Raw genomic sequence first — 13,803 nt, forward strand, 5'->3', positions numbered from 1 at the left:
ATTCATGTTACATTCATGTCTTAGCTGTCACCCTCAGAACTGGGAGAGAATCCCTAGCTGTTATTCTAAGCCATCCATTTTGTGGTTCTTTGTTATAGCAGTCCTAGAAAAGGAATCGATTGTTCAAATGCTTGGACTAGTGTTGACAAGCCTGAGCTTATGATTAAAGTTGTGGGTTTGCCTACATTAATATCTGTTACCTATTTTCTCAATATTATTTGATTTTTTAAAACTAATTTGCTGTTAGACCAGAAAGAGTATAGGAAAGCCTGGCTACAAGATGCCATTGTGGTTCTTACACATATGTACCAGGCATGGGAGACATTTCAAGAATGATTAGAACAGCACTATTCATAGTATTGAAACACAGAAACTAATCAAAGGTCTGTGGAGAGAACTCCTGTTATTACTATTCAGCATCAGAAATGAGCAGAGCACTGGGACATGTATTTGTGTTTCTGATGCTCACAGCAACCTGTGTGAGAAAAACAAATAGCAGAAGATTAAGATTGTGGACTCTATTTCCATAAAAGTTCAGAGTCACATTAAAACTAACATAGTATTTGCCAATATATTGCATATTTACAAGATGATAAAGCTATGCATAGCAATTAGAAACATACAAATCCATCCTAGGAAGTACCTTTAAATGGCTGAAGTCCAACATCTCCAAAGCCATGGAAATTTTCGAGGGCAATGTTCTTTACTGGGTGCTGTGTGTCCAAAGTGTGCCAGCAACAGAAAACATAGCCCTTGACTTTAGGAAGCTCTAGAAATCTAACAGAAGGAGACCCAAAAGGTCGCTGGGAGGTCCAATACCGTATGAGCTTTGAAATATTAGAAACACATACAGAATATAAAGAAGTGAAGTGTGCATATGTGTGAGAGGAACATGTGAAAAGCTCTTGCTTCTACCTTTGAGTGAAAGCACCTGGAGGAACTGGTTTCAATGGCTGGTTCCACTCAAAGCCCTTTCCTCTCATTTATTTCTACAAATTGCACATGTGCTTTAAAGCGCCTTTCTGTCCTGCCCTTCCCCACACCACTAATTCTGGTTGGAAGACTGCCATTACTGCCTAATCTCTGGGCGTTTCTCTGAGGGTCCCTTAGCCTGCAGCTGAGAAGGTTCGTGGAATGTAGTGAAATGTAATGTAAATGTTGAAAAGTAGCATTCTCCATTACTGTAATAGTTATAACTCTTTACTTGTTTTTACTCCTTAGCAATTGTCATTTGAATATTTTGCTTAAAAATGTCTTTTACTTATAAATTTAACATGTACTTTTGGGGAATAGTTCTTGCTGCAAAAATAATTCAACAGAAGATTTGGTTTGGTGTGGAGCAGATTAGCTGTGTTCATGAGTATTGGAATTGGCAGGTGGATGGGAACTTGATCTTACTCCTATTTTAAAACTTTGTTTACTGTCAGATATTTGACTGTTACAAGATCCATTGGTGATTCTAATGGTCTACTTAAATGCTTGCCCTATCACTATGTTGCCTTTGTCCATTAAAAAAAGTAACCTGATAGTTTTTGACTTTTAAATAGTTTATTTGCCATACCAGTTTCAGCTTATGATATCTAAAGTTACCCTGTTCCATGGCTAACAGCTCATGCCACTAAAACCAGTCAACTATCCTAAAGATGTAATTGTCATGAGGAGATTAAGAAATAGAGTAAATGGATCTATCCAAAGTCCGTCACTGGCTGTTGGGGACAAAAAAAATGATTCAGACTGCCTATTTAGCTGCCTCTGAATTGGTTTCAGCCAAAGACCTTTGCAACATTTAAAGCTATAAAAGTAGATGCATCTTTGAGCTGACTTCTTATAAGTGATGAGGAGTGAATTTCAAAGTAAAAAACAACTTAGCACTTCACAATTTCTATTGCTCTAATTAAACCAGATAACTTTTAGTACTGAGATTTGAAGTAGCCAAGATAAATTGATCTAACACATATGAGTTACATATGTCTATTTGGACATTTAGCCAGTTGCTGAGATTAGATTATCATGTGAGTCATCATCTTCATCACCGCATCTATGACCACTCAAGATTGGGCTTATTAATTATTCACATTCCCCCATTGAAGGATGTGAGGAGAGTCAATGGACTCTCACCTGATCTCAACCATTCCCTTCTAGCTGTATACTATTCTGTTCTAATTACAAATGACTTCCTGGTCAGGAGATAGAGTATGTAGAGGACAGAAGGTTAACTGAAGGGATGAAGTTGCATCCATGCAGCTGTGAAGAAGTTGTCACCCATGTCAGGGGTGAGACTTTTGGGTTGAACAACCAACTGCTTTGGGATCACTCATAAGTAACTCTTCATCCATACTCCATAAATAAGCCTAATCCACAAGTTAACTTTTTATCAAATTGTACTTTGGCTTTTTGGTAGTTCCCTATAAAGAGGGGGTAGACAATTATTTGAGTCTCCCTAGGGAAAGAGTTTCCCTCAATACCTAGTTGAGGAATGACTTAAGAGTTCATGGAATGCCTCAGTTGGAGGATGGTACTGGTATGTTACGTCATTTGTTATGGTATCATTTTCATGATCCTCCTCACCTTCAGCCAGGGCAAGTGGTGTGATGCCTGTTTTATGGACAGGGAACTGCACTCTATGTAATATTGCAGGACTATTATTACTAAGTGATAGAATTGGGATTGCAAACACAAATTCTTGAGTATAGAATTCTCCTTTTTACCGTATCACACTGTTTTGAAGCTGGGCATAGTGGTGTGTTTGACAAACTGAAAGGCAGGGTTAATAATTTATTTTGCAGTTTAAAAGGACATGGTTATTATTTGTTCTGGCTGAGGAAAGTTCATTTGGAAAGAACTTAATAGTTTAAAGCAGGAGGTAGCAGCTTTTTTCTGTAAATGAAATTGTATTGAAATATGTAGTTCTTGTGTCACTGTTTTGGTGCTACATTGCCAAGTTGGGTGCTTGCAGCAGAGATGTATGGCTCACAGACCCTGCATAATTACTATCTGGTCCTTAACAGGAACAGTTTACCATCCCTGGTCAAAGGAAAATGGATAAAATGAAACAAACCCCTACTGTTTCATATCATAGTTTATTTTTATGTGGGTTGGGGTAGCTCTTTTCCCAAATAAGCAAATGTAGAATCTAAATTGATAGTCACAATGGGCTCAAAATGGCTGAAATGTTGAGCACTCGGCAAGGGCTATGGATCACAAATCAGGTAACCCTGGAGATGAAGCTCCTTCCCCTGGGTGTTTAGATTGTGCTGGCAAAGTCCTTGTGAGGTCCAAGGCAAAATGTGTTTGTAACCATGCTGCTTTGAGACCTATTCAATAAGGATAAAGATGGCCCCCACTTGTTGTAAATTGTTTGTTATATAGTCCAGGTATTGTGTATACACTGTACGGTTTTAAAATAATTTCTTGGTCTGGAAAAAAGATATGTGGGAGAAGAGTTTTGGGTGCCTTAAATTGTCTGTTTCATGGGAGAGCCTATAAAAACTGTCTCAGTTCTTTGGTGAAAATTGTTTCAGAGTAGTATAAGCTAAAACTTCAGCTCTGCCGCCCAGAGTATCATGTAGGGAGTATCCTGATGGACCAGGGACTTTGTTGTTCCTTTTTATTTATTTGAATAAGATTGCATGGGTTCCTGGCTCAAGTGAAATTGTGTCAAGATCCTTGTCCAAGTTGTTATTGACCAATTAATTTATTTAACACTTAACCTATTAAGTACCTATTAGGTGCTAGTCACAGTTGCAGGTGCTATAAATGCAGGAGTAAATAAAATAGATATGTTCTAGCCTGCAAATGAGGGCTCCTTTTGCTAGGAGGGTTCTAATCCTTTTGAAGAGGTAGGCAGTAACCACAATGACTGTTTGAAAGGTGCTAAGTGCTGGAATGAGATACAGGAACAGGGAGAGTGGAAGACCCACTGAGGTTGTTTTGAATTTCAAGAGAGATGGTGAAGGTTATGTTATGCTTAAAACTAAGTTTTATTCAGTAAATACCACCTTTATGTACTTTTATTTGAGGGGGTTCCAGGCCTTAGAGACTGGTGAGCTGAGTGAGTTGAGTTCTCTTAACTGTTTTTGTTGTTTGTTTTGTCTTCTAAACCTCCTCTTTCACTGAGATTAGAAGCAGTCACACCATTTAGTTTGCTTTGAGATACTACTTGGAAGACTTTGTCTTTTCCAGATGAAAAGTACTCTGTGATGTTAGGAGACCTAAGCTAGTTGGCCCTGCCAATGACTCACCCCAGGAACTCACAACCCCCCTCTAGTCCCTGTAGCCTCTGTAACAGGGGGATATTTGGCTTTAATCATCACAAAAATATCTTGAGGGGGATAAAAATCCTATATTTGTATATAGAATTTTTCAGTTTTTGTGTCAAAGCCAAGATAGCCAAAAAGCACTGATTTTTAAAGAACACTTTAAACAAATATTTACTATTTTTATTTATGTGTATGTGTGTAAAGCTGCATAAGTTTATGTGTACCATATGTATGCAGGTGCCCACAGAGGCTAGAGGGCATCTGAAACCCTGCAATTGGTTGTAAACTGTCTCATGTGGGTATTGGGACCAGAACCTGGGTCATTTGCAAGAATAGTCAGTGCTCTTAACCACTGAACCATCTCTCCAGCCCCCTCAATAACTTTTTTTTTTAATTAAAAGGATTAAAATTTTATTGCTTGAGGCTTTGGGCAAAATGCTTTGTAAACCAAGTGAGCAGCTGCTTCTGTAAATGCCTTCTGGGTACTTGGTCTGTTTAGGGCATCTTTTACAGTGGCACATTGCTTCCTCTTCCAGTCATTGTGGGCATGTGCAGTTTTAAAATTTATAATTCAGTCATCAGTAGCCAAACACTGTCCATGTAGTAGCTTGCTTTCTCCCTGGTATTTCTAAGGCAAGGGCTTATTTGTAGAATTGATTGTGTTGACCACTGTGAATAATTAGCCTTTCATAATTAAAATGCTGATAATTATTACCAGATACATAGAGCAGTTCTTCTCTTAAATTAACTCATTTTGCCCAACAGTGAGAAAATAAAGTAGGGACAGGAGCTAAGAGAAATTGAGTAACTTGCCCAAGGTCAAATAGTTCCTCAGTTGCAGAGTTGGATTTGTATTGCACCAGCTTCAAAATCTCACTCTCAATGTCTCAGTGTTGCAGCTTCTGCACACTTGGGGACCAGCCACCACATTTGACACAGAGGCTAACTGATGAAAATTTAAAGCCAGGCTTACTGTGGAACTGACTCTTATCATCACCCAGGCCCTTGAATCTCTGAGGATTGTGTTTAATCCAGCTTTTAACAGTAACAGTGGCTGGTATAATTCCCGGAGAGGGCTTTAGACATAAAGACCATGTTATATGATGCTATGTATATGAGAGCCCTGAGTGGGCAGATCTGTTGAGATAGAAAGCAATCTGTCTGGCTGCTGAAGGGCCTCAGCATTGGGAGTACAGAGTGATGATGGCTAGGCATGAGGCCTCTCTTTGAAGTGATAGAAATGTTCAGAAATTGTGATGAATTTCACAATTTCGGATCAAAACTTTTAGGTGTTTGTTTTTTTTTTTTTTTTTTTTTTTTTTTGCTTTGAGGTTTGTTTTTGGTGTGCCTCTGGGGAATGAACCCAGATCCATGTGCATTCTGGGTCACACCATACCATTGGTTAGACGAAACAGGTAGGTGTGTGTGTGTGTGTGTGTGTGTGTGTGTGTGTGTGTGTGTGTGCGCGCGCGTGTGTGTGTGTATCCCAGACTAGTTTGAATGTGCTCTCCTGACTCAGTCCAAGTGCTAGGAGTATAGTAGTGTACTACCATGCCTAGCTAATGAAAGCTTTCAAATGACACACTGGGAAAAAGTAAATCATATAATGAATTTTTTTTTCTCAAACGTGGGAGGTAGACATGGCTTTCTTCATCTATATTTATTTTAGACTGTATTTTTTCACAGATACTAAAGATGGTAGGTCTCTGTGTCTGTCTGTGTCTGATGTTGTTGGTTGGTCTTTGGTCTTTTGGAGGGGTCCACCACCCAGCTCCCAGATAAATCACACACAGAGGCTTATTCTTAATTCTAAATGTCCAAACTTAGCTTGGCTTGTTTCTAGCCAGCTTTCCTTAACTTTAAATTATCACATCTACCTTTTGCCTCTGGGCTTTTCCCATTCTCTTGCTTCTGTAAGTCTTACTCTTACTCTTACTTGCAGTGTAGCCGGGTGGCTGGCCCCTGGTATCCTCCTCCTTCTCTGGCTACTTCTTTTTTTTTTTTTTTTTCACTTCCCAGATTTCTCCTTCTATTGATTCTTTCTGCCCGCCAGCCCCTCCTTTCCTTTCTCCTGCCTCGCCGGTGGCCGTTCAGCTCTTTATTAGACATCAGGTGTTTTAGGCAGCATGGTAACACAGCTTCACAGGTTAAACAAACATATGCAGCATAAACAAACGTAACACATCTTAAAGTAATATTCCCCAACAGTCTGTCTTTGTCTCTTTGTCTCTGTATCTCTGCCTACATGCTGCCCCCATTGTGTGTGTGTGTGTGTGTGTGTGTGTTTTCAGTCTGATGTAGCCTGGGCTGGGCCTGAACTCCTGATCCTCCTGCCTCTAATTTTGTCAGATAAATAATTTCAGGGCAGGTGCTGAGGGATGTTCTGTATGGCAAATGTGTTGCTCTGATTGGTTAATAGATAAAACACTGATTGGCCAGTAGCCAGGCAGGAAGTATAGGCGGGACTAACAGAGAGGAGAATTGAGGGTCATAGGAAGGCAGAGGGAGAGGCCTGCCAGCCCCCACCATGACAAGTGAGATGTAAGGTACCGGTAACCCATGAGCCACATGGCAACTTATAGATTAATAGAAATGGGTTAATTTAAGATAAAAGAAGTAGATAACAAGAAGCCTGCCATGGCCATACAGTTTATAAGTAATATAAGCATCTGAGTGATTATTTTATACGTGGGTTGTGGGACTGTGGGGGCTTGGTGGGACCTGGAGAGAAGCTCTCCAGCTACAGGCAGGTGCATCTGATCAGCCCTTTTGAGTTCATCTTCCCCTTCTGCTATTATGTCTAAGAATAATATTTTGTGGCACATGATCATAAGGTTAGAGGAGTCTTGCAAAGCACAATGTAATATTTTGTCTGAATTTAATTCATTTGCAGTTACTAATCTTTTCAATAGTTAAAGTTTAATTCCTTTTAAATAAAGCTACCACCTAATTCACTTTTTCTTTTCCCTCTTTTCTCTACCAGCACTTTTTTTTTGTTTTCCCTTACCTCCCCTTTATTCCTTTATTGCCCAGCTGGTCTCAAACTACTGGGATAAACCCTACAACCTGTCTTCCTAGTTGCTGGGAGTTTGATGTGTGCCATTAATCTGGGTTAATAGTTCATCTTTAAGATTCAATGATAGTTCATAGTTCCAGTGTTGTGGGATTTGATAAATCAGTATTGAAGTCAGCCCCCTCTCTTGATGTCTCATGATAGTGTGTATTTTCCACACAATCACTCATTAGAGTGTTAATAATGTCATTCATCGTGAGCCAAATGGACACAAGCTTTGCCCTTGTCAAGCTGATCTCTTGTGGGAGCAGCCTGACAGCCCTAATAGTGTAAGATTCCCTCACCTCTATGTCTCTCCACCTTTTTGTCTTCATGTTTTTCTTTCTATGCTTTTTGTTTACTTCTCTTAGGCTTTTTTTAAAGGACACTGACCAGCACTGTGAAGGTGTGCCAGAGTGAGTTGGTATGCTCCATGCTGTGCTTTGTCAGGGAATGACTGCTCTTGTGTGTGTGTGTGTGTGTGTGTGTGTGTGTGTGTGTGTGTGTGTGTGTATGTGAGATAGAGAGACAGACAGAGACAGAGAGACACAGAGAGAGAGAGAGACCATGGTTGGCGGGTTGTGAGTGCATATGTGTGTGGTATGTGAAGAGGATATTCCTCCAAAGTTTTCCTGCCTGGCCCACGGTCAGGTCAAGACAAATCTCTCTCACCCGCCAGTCCCACAGCCGCTCAGACCCAACTAAGTAAACACAGAGACTTACATTGCTTAAAAACTGTATGGCCGTGGTAGGCTTCTTGCTAACTGTTCTTACAGCTTAAATTAATCCATTTCCATAAATCTATACCTTGCCACGTGGCTCATGGCTTACCGGCATCTTCACATGCTACTTGTCATCGTGGCAGCTGGCTGTGTCTCTCTGACTCAGTCTTCCACTTCCCAGCTTTATTCTCCTCCTTGTCCCGCCTATACTTCCTGCCTAGCCACTGGCCAATCAGTGATTTATTTATTGACCAGTCAGAGCAATTTGACATACAACCATCCCACAGCACTTCCCCTTTTCTTTTCTTTTTCTTTTTTTTGAAAGAGGAAGGTTTTAACTTTTACACATCTTCAAAGTCAGCTTGGTATATTTGGGAATTTGGGTGTAGCTTCTCTTACTACTTCCTGCTGGAGGGGGGTGCTGTATCTTATGGGGACACAAAGAAAATTTTAGGATGATGGAGTAGTCCGTGAGGGTGTATCGTCTGAGCCAGTTGCCTTGAAATGGTTCTGGATGTTGGATCATCTGGGTCATGGTGTCATCGGAGACCTTTCAGGGGGTCTTGGCTGGTCAAACCTGATGTATCTTAATCTGGAACAAATCCATAGCCTCTGGCTTTCTGTGGAAACAAAAGCATAGCCTCCTTTCCAAAGCAACATATCCTTACATCCAAATTTTGAAGTCAAGGTACCTTTAAAGTATACATTTTGGCACAACTCAACAGCTTTTACAATCAAATGTTTTTCTTCAGTTACGAATGTCAAAGAGAACATAATCCAGATTCTCTGTGTGGTAGCCATCTTTACGTGGTTTATTTTTTATATTACCTTGAACCTATCGCTTTAAATTGCAGCATTCTAAGACTGAAACAGTGCTGTGGCTGCTGGCTCCACCTACTTCATCTTCCCAACATGGTGGTGGTACATTTTCTGCCAGCTCTGGGAGCCATCAACTCTTAGAAATAGTGGGTCTATGCTTCTATCAAAGCAGCATGTAGCCCAGAAACCTCTTTTTGTTTTGTACTAGCAAAGGCTAAATCCACCACACAGCTTAATGTGCCACTTGCAGAGGCCTCATTCCCGCCATACGGCAGGTCGAGCGGGCACGCCAGGAACCCGTCATAGTAGCTCAAACACACAGTCATTAACTTGAGAGAAACAACTAGGAACTGTTTTTAGCTCCGTTTTAGAATCTTTTTACTCAGGTTTTAGGTGGAAAATCTTGCCAACACGTTGGGCACCATTTGTAGCTAGAGTTTTCCTGCCTGGCCCACAGTCAGGACAAATCTCTCTCACCCGCCAGTCCCACAGCCGCTCAGACCCAACCAAGTAAACACAGAGACTTATATTGCTTACAAACTGTATGGCCATACCAGGCTTCTTGATAACTGTTCTTGTATCTTAAATTAATCCATTTCTATAAATCTATACCTTGCCATGTGACTCGTGGCTTACTGGCGTCTTCACATGCTGCTTGTCATGGTGGCGGCTGGCAGTGACTCCCTCCACCTTCCTGTTTTCTCTGTTCTCCTCCCTGTTAGTCCCGACTATACTTCCTGTCTGGCCACTGGCCAATCAGTGTTTTATTTATTGACCAATCAGAGCAATTTGACATACAGACCTTCCCACAGCAGTGTGTTTTTAGACAGATTCTCTCACTGTTCTGGAGCTCAGAAAGTAAGTTGTGCTGGCTGGCTAGGAAGGCAGGATCCTCAGTATTGGGATTTACAAGCATATACCATACCTTGCTTTTTTAAAATGTGGGTTCTAGGTGGGTCCTCATGATTTCAAGGCAAGCATTTTATTGAGTGAGCTGTCTCCCCAGCCCTATGCCTGTTGTTTTAATGTAATATGTCCAAAAGGTTTCATAGATATCCACAGTCACCTTGAAGTTGATATGGCTTACCTGCTAGTGACTTCATCCCTGTCCTTTCATTAATATTGATAACTAAAATAACTAAAGCATTTCTTGTTTTCCATCGTTGCTAACATCTTTACGAGTTTAAATAAATACTTACATTTGAATGGTTTTGTGCAACCAGTGAGATGGCCCAGCAGATAAAGGCATTTGCCTTGCAAGCCAGATGACCTGAGTTTCATTCCCGGAACTCAGGTAAAGGTTGAAGAAGAGAATTGTCTCCATATAATTGTCCTTGGACCTCTACACATGCACTACAGCATGCATGCCCACACACACACATTATGCACACAAATAACAATAAACATTTAAAAATAGTTTTATATGTTGTCTTAAGGTTTTCTATTGCTGTGAAGAGACACTGTGACCATGGCAACTCTTATAAGGAGAACATTTAATTGGTGTGGCTTGCTTACAGTTTCAGAGGTTTAGTCCATTATCATCATGATGAGGACCATGGTAGTGTGCAGGCAGATGTGGTGCTGGAACTGAGAGTGCTATATCTTGCAGACAACAGGAAGTCAACTGACTGTCACACTGAGGGAAACTTGAGCAAAAGAGACCTCAAAGCCTGCCTCCACAGTGACATATTTCCTCCCACAAGGCCACACTTCCTAATAGTACCACTCTCTTTGGGGGCCATTTTCTTTCAAACCACCACATGTATGTTTTGAATATGATGCTTTTGTCCATGGCTGAATTGAGGAATGTGCATTATTTGCCTGAAATACATACTTTCACTAGAAAATTATTTAACTAAATATTTAACTAAATAATTCCTATGAGTTTTATTTCAGTCAAATCTATTTCAATTAAACTCCTTAATGTGGAGAAAATGTTTCTTGAAGGTGAATTGTATGAGTGATATTATTCACCCTTTCATAATTCTGCTTAAATGCTTGTAAATTATCTTTAAAAACTAAGTGGTATAGAAATTTCACGCTTGTCATATATTGGTAAACATTAAAATATTTTTTGTTCACTTGTTTTTAATATGGCAACTTGAGCACTATGAATAATATTTCCTAGAATAAGCATGATGTACTCTATGGGGTTTCCCTTTTACTATTTAGCTCTTGTTTCCTCTTCTGTGTTCCCCAAACCTTTTTTTTTCAATTTTTGAGACATAGTTTCACTCATGAATACAGGCAGTCTTTGTGCTTAACGATCCTCCTACTTCAGCCTCCCAAGGTCTAGAGCCCAAATTTGTGTTACCACACATGGCCATTAATAATCATTTATCATCTAGCTGTGTTCCTAGCACACCACCTTAACGTTTAAATGAAACATTGGAAATGTATGGCACACATCTAGCCTCTCCCTACCAAACCTAAAACCAAGAACAAAATAAAGATAGAATTGAACTCGTTTCTTCCTTGGACATTTTCTGTCCATGCTCTGGCTAGTTCTTTTTATTTTTTCATCTATTGGGCCCTCAGATATAAATAGGACCTACAAAGTTAAGTACTGTTTGTTCTCTTGAAATATTTAACTCTTTAATCACATGTTTGAAATAGTTCTATTAATAGAGAATTTTTGTTTTCCTTGGTAGTTTCTAGGATGGCTTCTCCATCAACATCTAAGTATAATTCACACTCCTTGGAGAATGAATCCATTAAAATGGTAAGTTCAGTTTTTACATTTATCTGTATCTCTGCATTTCTCTCTTCATATTTGTATTAGATAATCATTTGGGTCTTAGTTGAATCATAAATTTCATTATGTGTTCACATAGCATGAGGCAATAGAGACACGGGGTTTTATGTATTATTCCACCTTGTTTCAGGAAAAATTTAAATAGAATATGTGTTAAATGATTTTTGCTTTGTAAATGCTTTGCTGAAGAATTGTTCAAGAATTGCTGTCAGATCTTACATTTAGATCTGAAGCAGTCCTCCATATCAGACAGCTCCCTGAAGGAGCTGTTGGAAAGACAAGACTGACTAAGCAGGCTACTTTACCTTTGAAAATATGGTGTTATTTGATGGCTATGATGATAAGACGTGCAAAACCCAAATATGTACGACTTGAACATACAATGCTTCAAAGTAGCCAGGGTAGATTGTTCAATTAGAATGAGATTTTTGGATCATAAATTGAAAGGGAGGGGTGAATTCAAAGTAAGTTTTATTCATAGTCCCATGAAGTTTTAAGATGATCCACCAGAGAGCCCGCCAGCACCCGATTAGACTAAGATATTGCAGCTACTTCCTGGGACAGAGCCCACAAGTGCCAATTGGACTAAGAGCTGCTCCCTGAGACAAAGAGTCCATCAGCACCGACTAGACCAAGAGCTCCCACTGGACCAAGTGTATCTATCAGACCGAGAGAGCCTCCCTCAGACACAGACACTACTTGCACCAAGTGGAGAAAGAAATGGGTAGATTCCAGTGCAAAAATACAGTCAACAACATAAAAAGCAAGGTGGCTCCATCAGAACCTACATCAGCAAGACCTGAACATCCCAACACGGAAGACACAGAAGAAATCGACCTTAAAAATGACCTTAAGAAGGTGATAGAGATCTTTAAAGAGCAAATGAAAAATTCCCTTAAAGAATTTGGGGAAAAGTCAAACAAAAAATGGGAAGAAATCAGTAAATCCCTTAAAGAAAGCTAAGGGAAAGCAATTAAACAAGTGAGGGAAACAGTTCAAGATTTGAAAACTGAAATTGAGACAATAAAGAAGACACAAACTGAGGTAATGCTGGAAGTGGAAAATCTGAGTAAACGAACAGGAACTACAGATGCAAGCATAACCAACAGAATTCAAGAGATGGAAGAGCATATCTCAGGCATTGAAGATACGATAGAGGAAATAGATTTATCAGTCAAAGAAAACACTAAAGCTAATAAAGTCATGACCCAAAATGTCCAGGAAATTTGGGACACCATGAAAAGACCAAACCTAAGAATAATAGGGATGGAGGAAGGAGAAGAATACCAACTCAAAGGCATAGAAAATATATTCAACAAAATCATAGAAGAAAACTTTCCCAATCTAAAGAAGGAAATGCCTATGAAGATACAAGAAAGTTACAGAACACCAAATAGACTGGATCCAAAAAAAAATCCCCTCGCCACATAATAATCAAACCACTAAACATACAGAATAAAGAAAAAATATTAAGAGCTGCAAAGGAAAAAGACCAAGTAACATATAAAGGCAGACCCATAAGAATAACACCTGACTTCTCAATGGAGACTCTAAAAGCCAGAAGGTCCTGGATAGACATTATGCAGACACTAAGACACCATGGATGCCAACCTAGACTATTATACCCAGCAAAACTCTCAATCAACATAGACAGAGTAAACAAAATATTCCATGATAAAACCAGATTTAAACAATATCTTTCCATGAATCCATCCCTACAGAAAGCACTTGAAGGAAAAATCCAACCTAAGGAAGTTAGATACACTCATGAAAACACAGGCAATAGATAGTCCCACACCAACAAATACCAAAGAAGGGCAACATACAACACTACCACCAAAAAATAACAGGAATTAACAATCACTGGTCATTAATAACCATCAATATCAATGGTCTCAATTCACCTATAAAAAGACAGAGGCTAACAGAATGGATATGAAAACAGGATCCATCCTTCTGCTGCATACAAGAAACACATCTCAACTTCAAAGACAGACACTATCTCAGAATAAAAGGCTGGGAAAATACTTTCCAATCAAATGGATTTAAGAAGCAAGCTGGTGCAGCTATCCTAATGTCTAATAAAATAGACTTCAGACTAAAATCAATTGAAAGAGATTGGGAAGGACATTACATATTTATCACAGGGAAAATCTGACAAGATGAAGTCTCAATTCTGAATATTTATGCCCCAAA

The 13,803-nt window shown here is 39.5% G+C and overlaps 1 protein-coding gene across 7 annotated transcripts in view; it reads left to right on the forward strand.

Annotated features, from left to right (window-relative positions):
* Nucleotides 1–13,803, forward strand: part of Mtm1 (myotubularin 1) — a 140,801-nt gene that overhangs the window by 14,442 nt on the left and 112,556 nt on the right. For all 7 annotated transcript variants that reach the window (XM_052740819.1, XM_052740842.1, XM_052740834.1 and 4 more), the window contains exon 2: nt 11,504–11,574. In XM_052740819.1, coding sequence (XP_052596779.1) covers nt 11,512–11,574 — 63 coding nt within the window. In that variant the 5' untranslated portion in view covers nt 11,504–11,511. The remainder of the gene's footprint in view (nt 1–11,503; nt 11,575–13,803) is intronic.

Source organism: Peromyscus californicus, unplaced genomic scaffold, assembly GCF_007827085.1.
Source record: "Peromyscus californicus insignis strain IS unplaced genomic scaffold, ASM782708v3 Scaffold_10__1_contigs__length_136768540, whole genome shotgun sequence".
Classification (NCBI taxonomy): domain Eukaryota; kingdom Metazoa; phylum Chordata; class Mammalia; order Rodentia; family Cricetidae; genus Peromyscus; species Peromyscus californicus.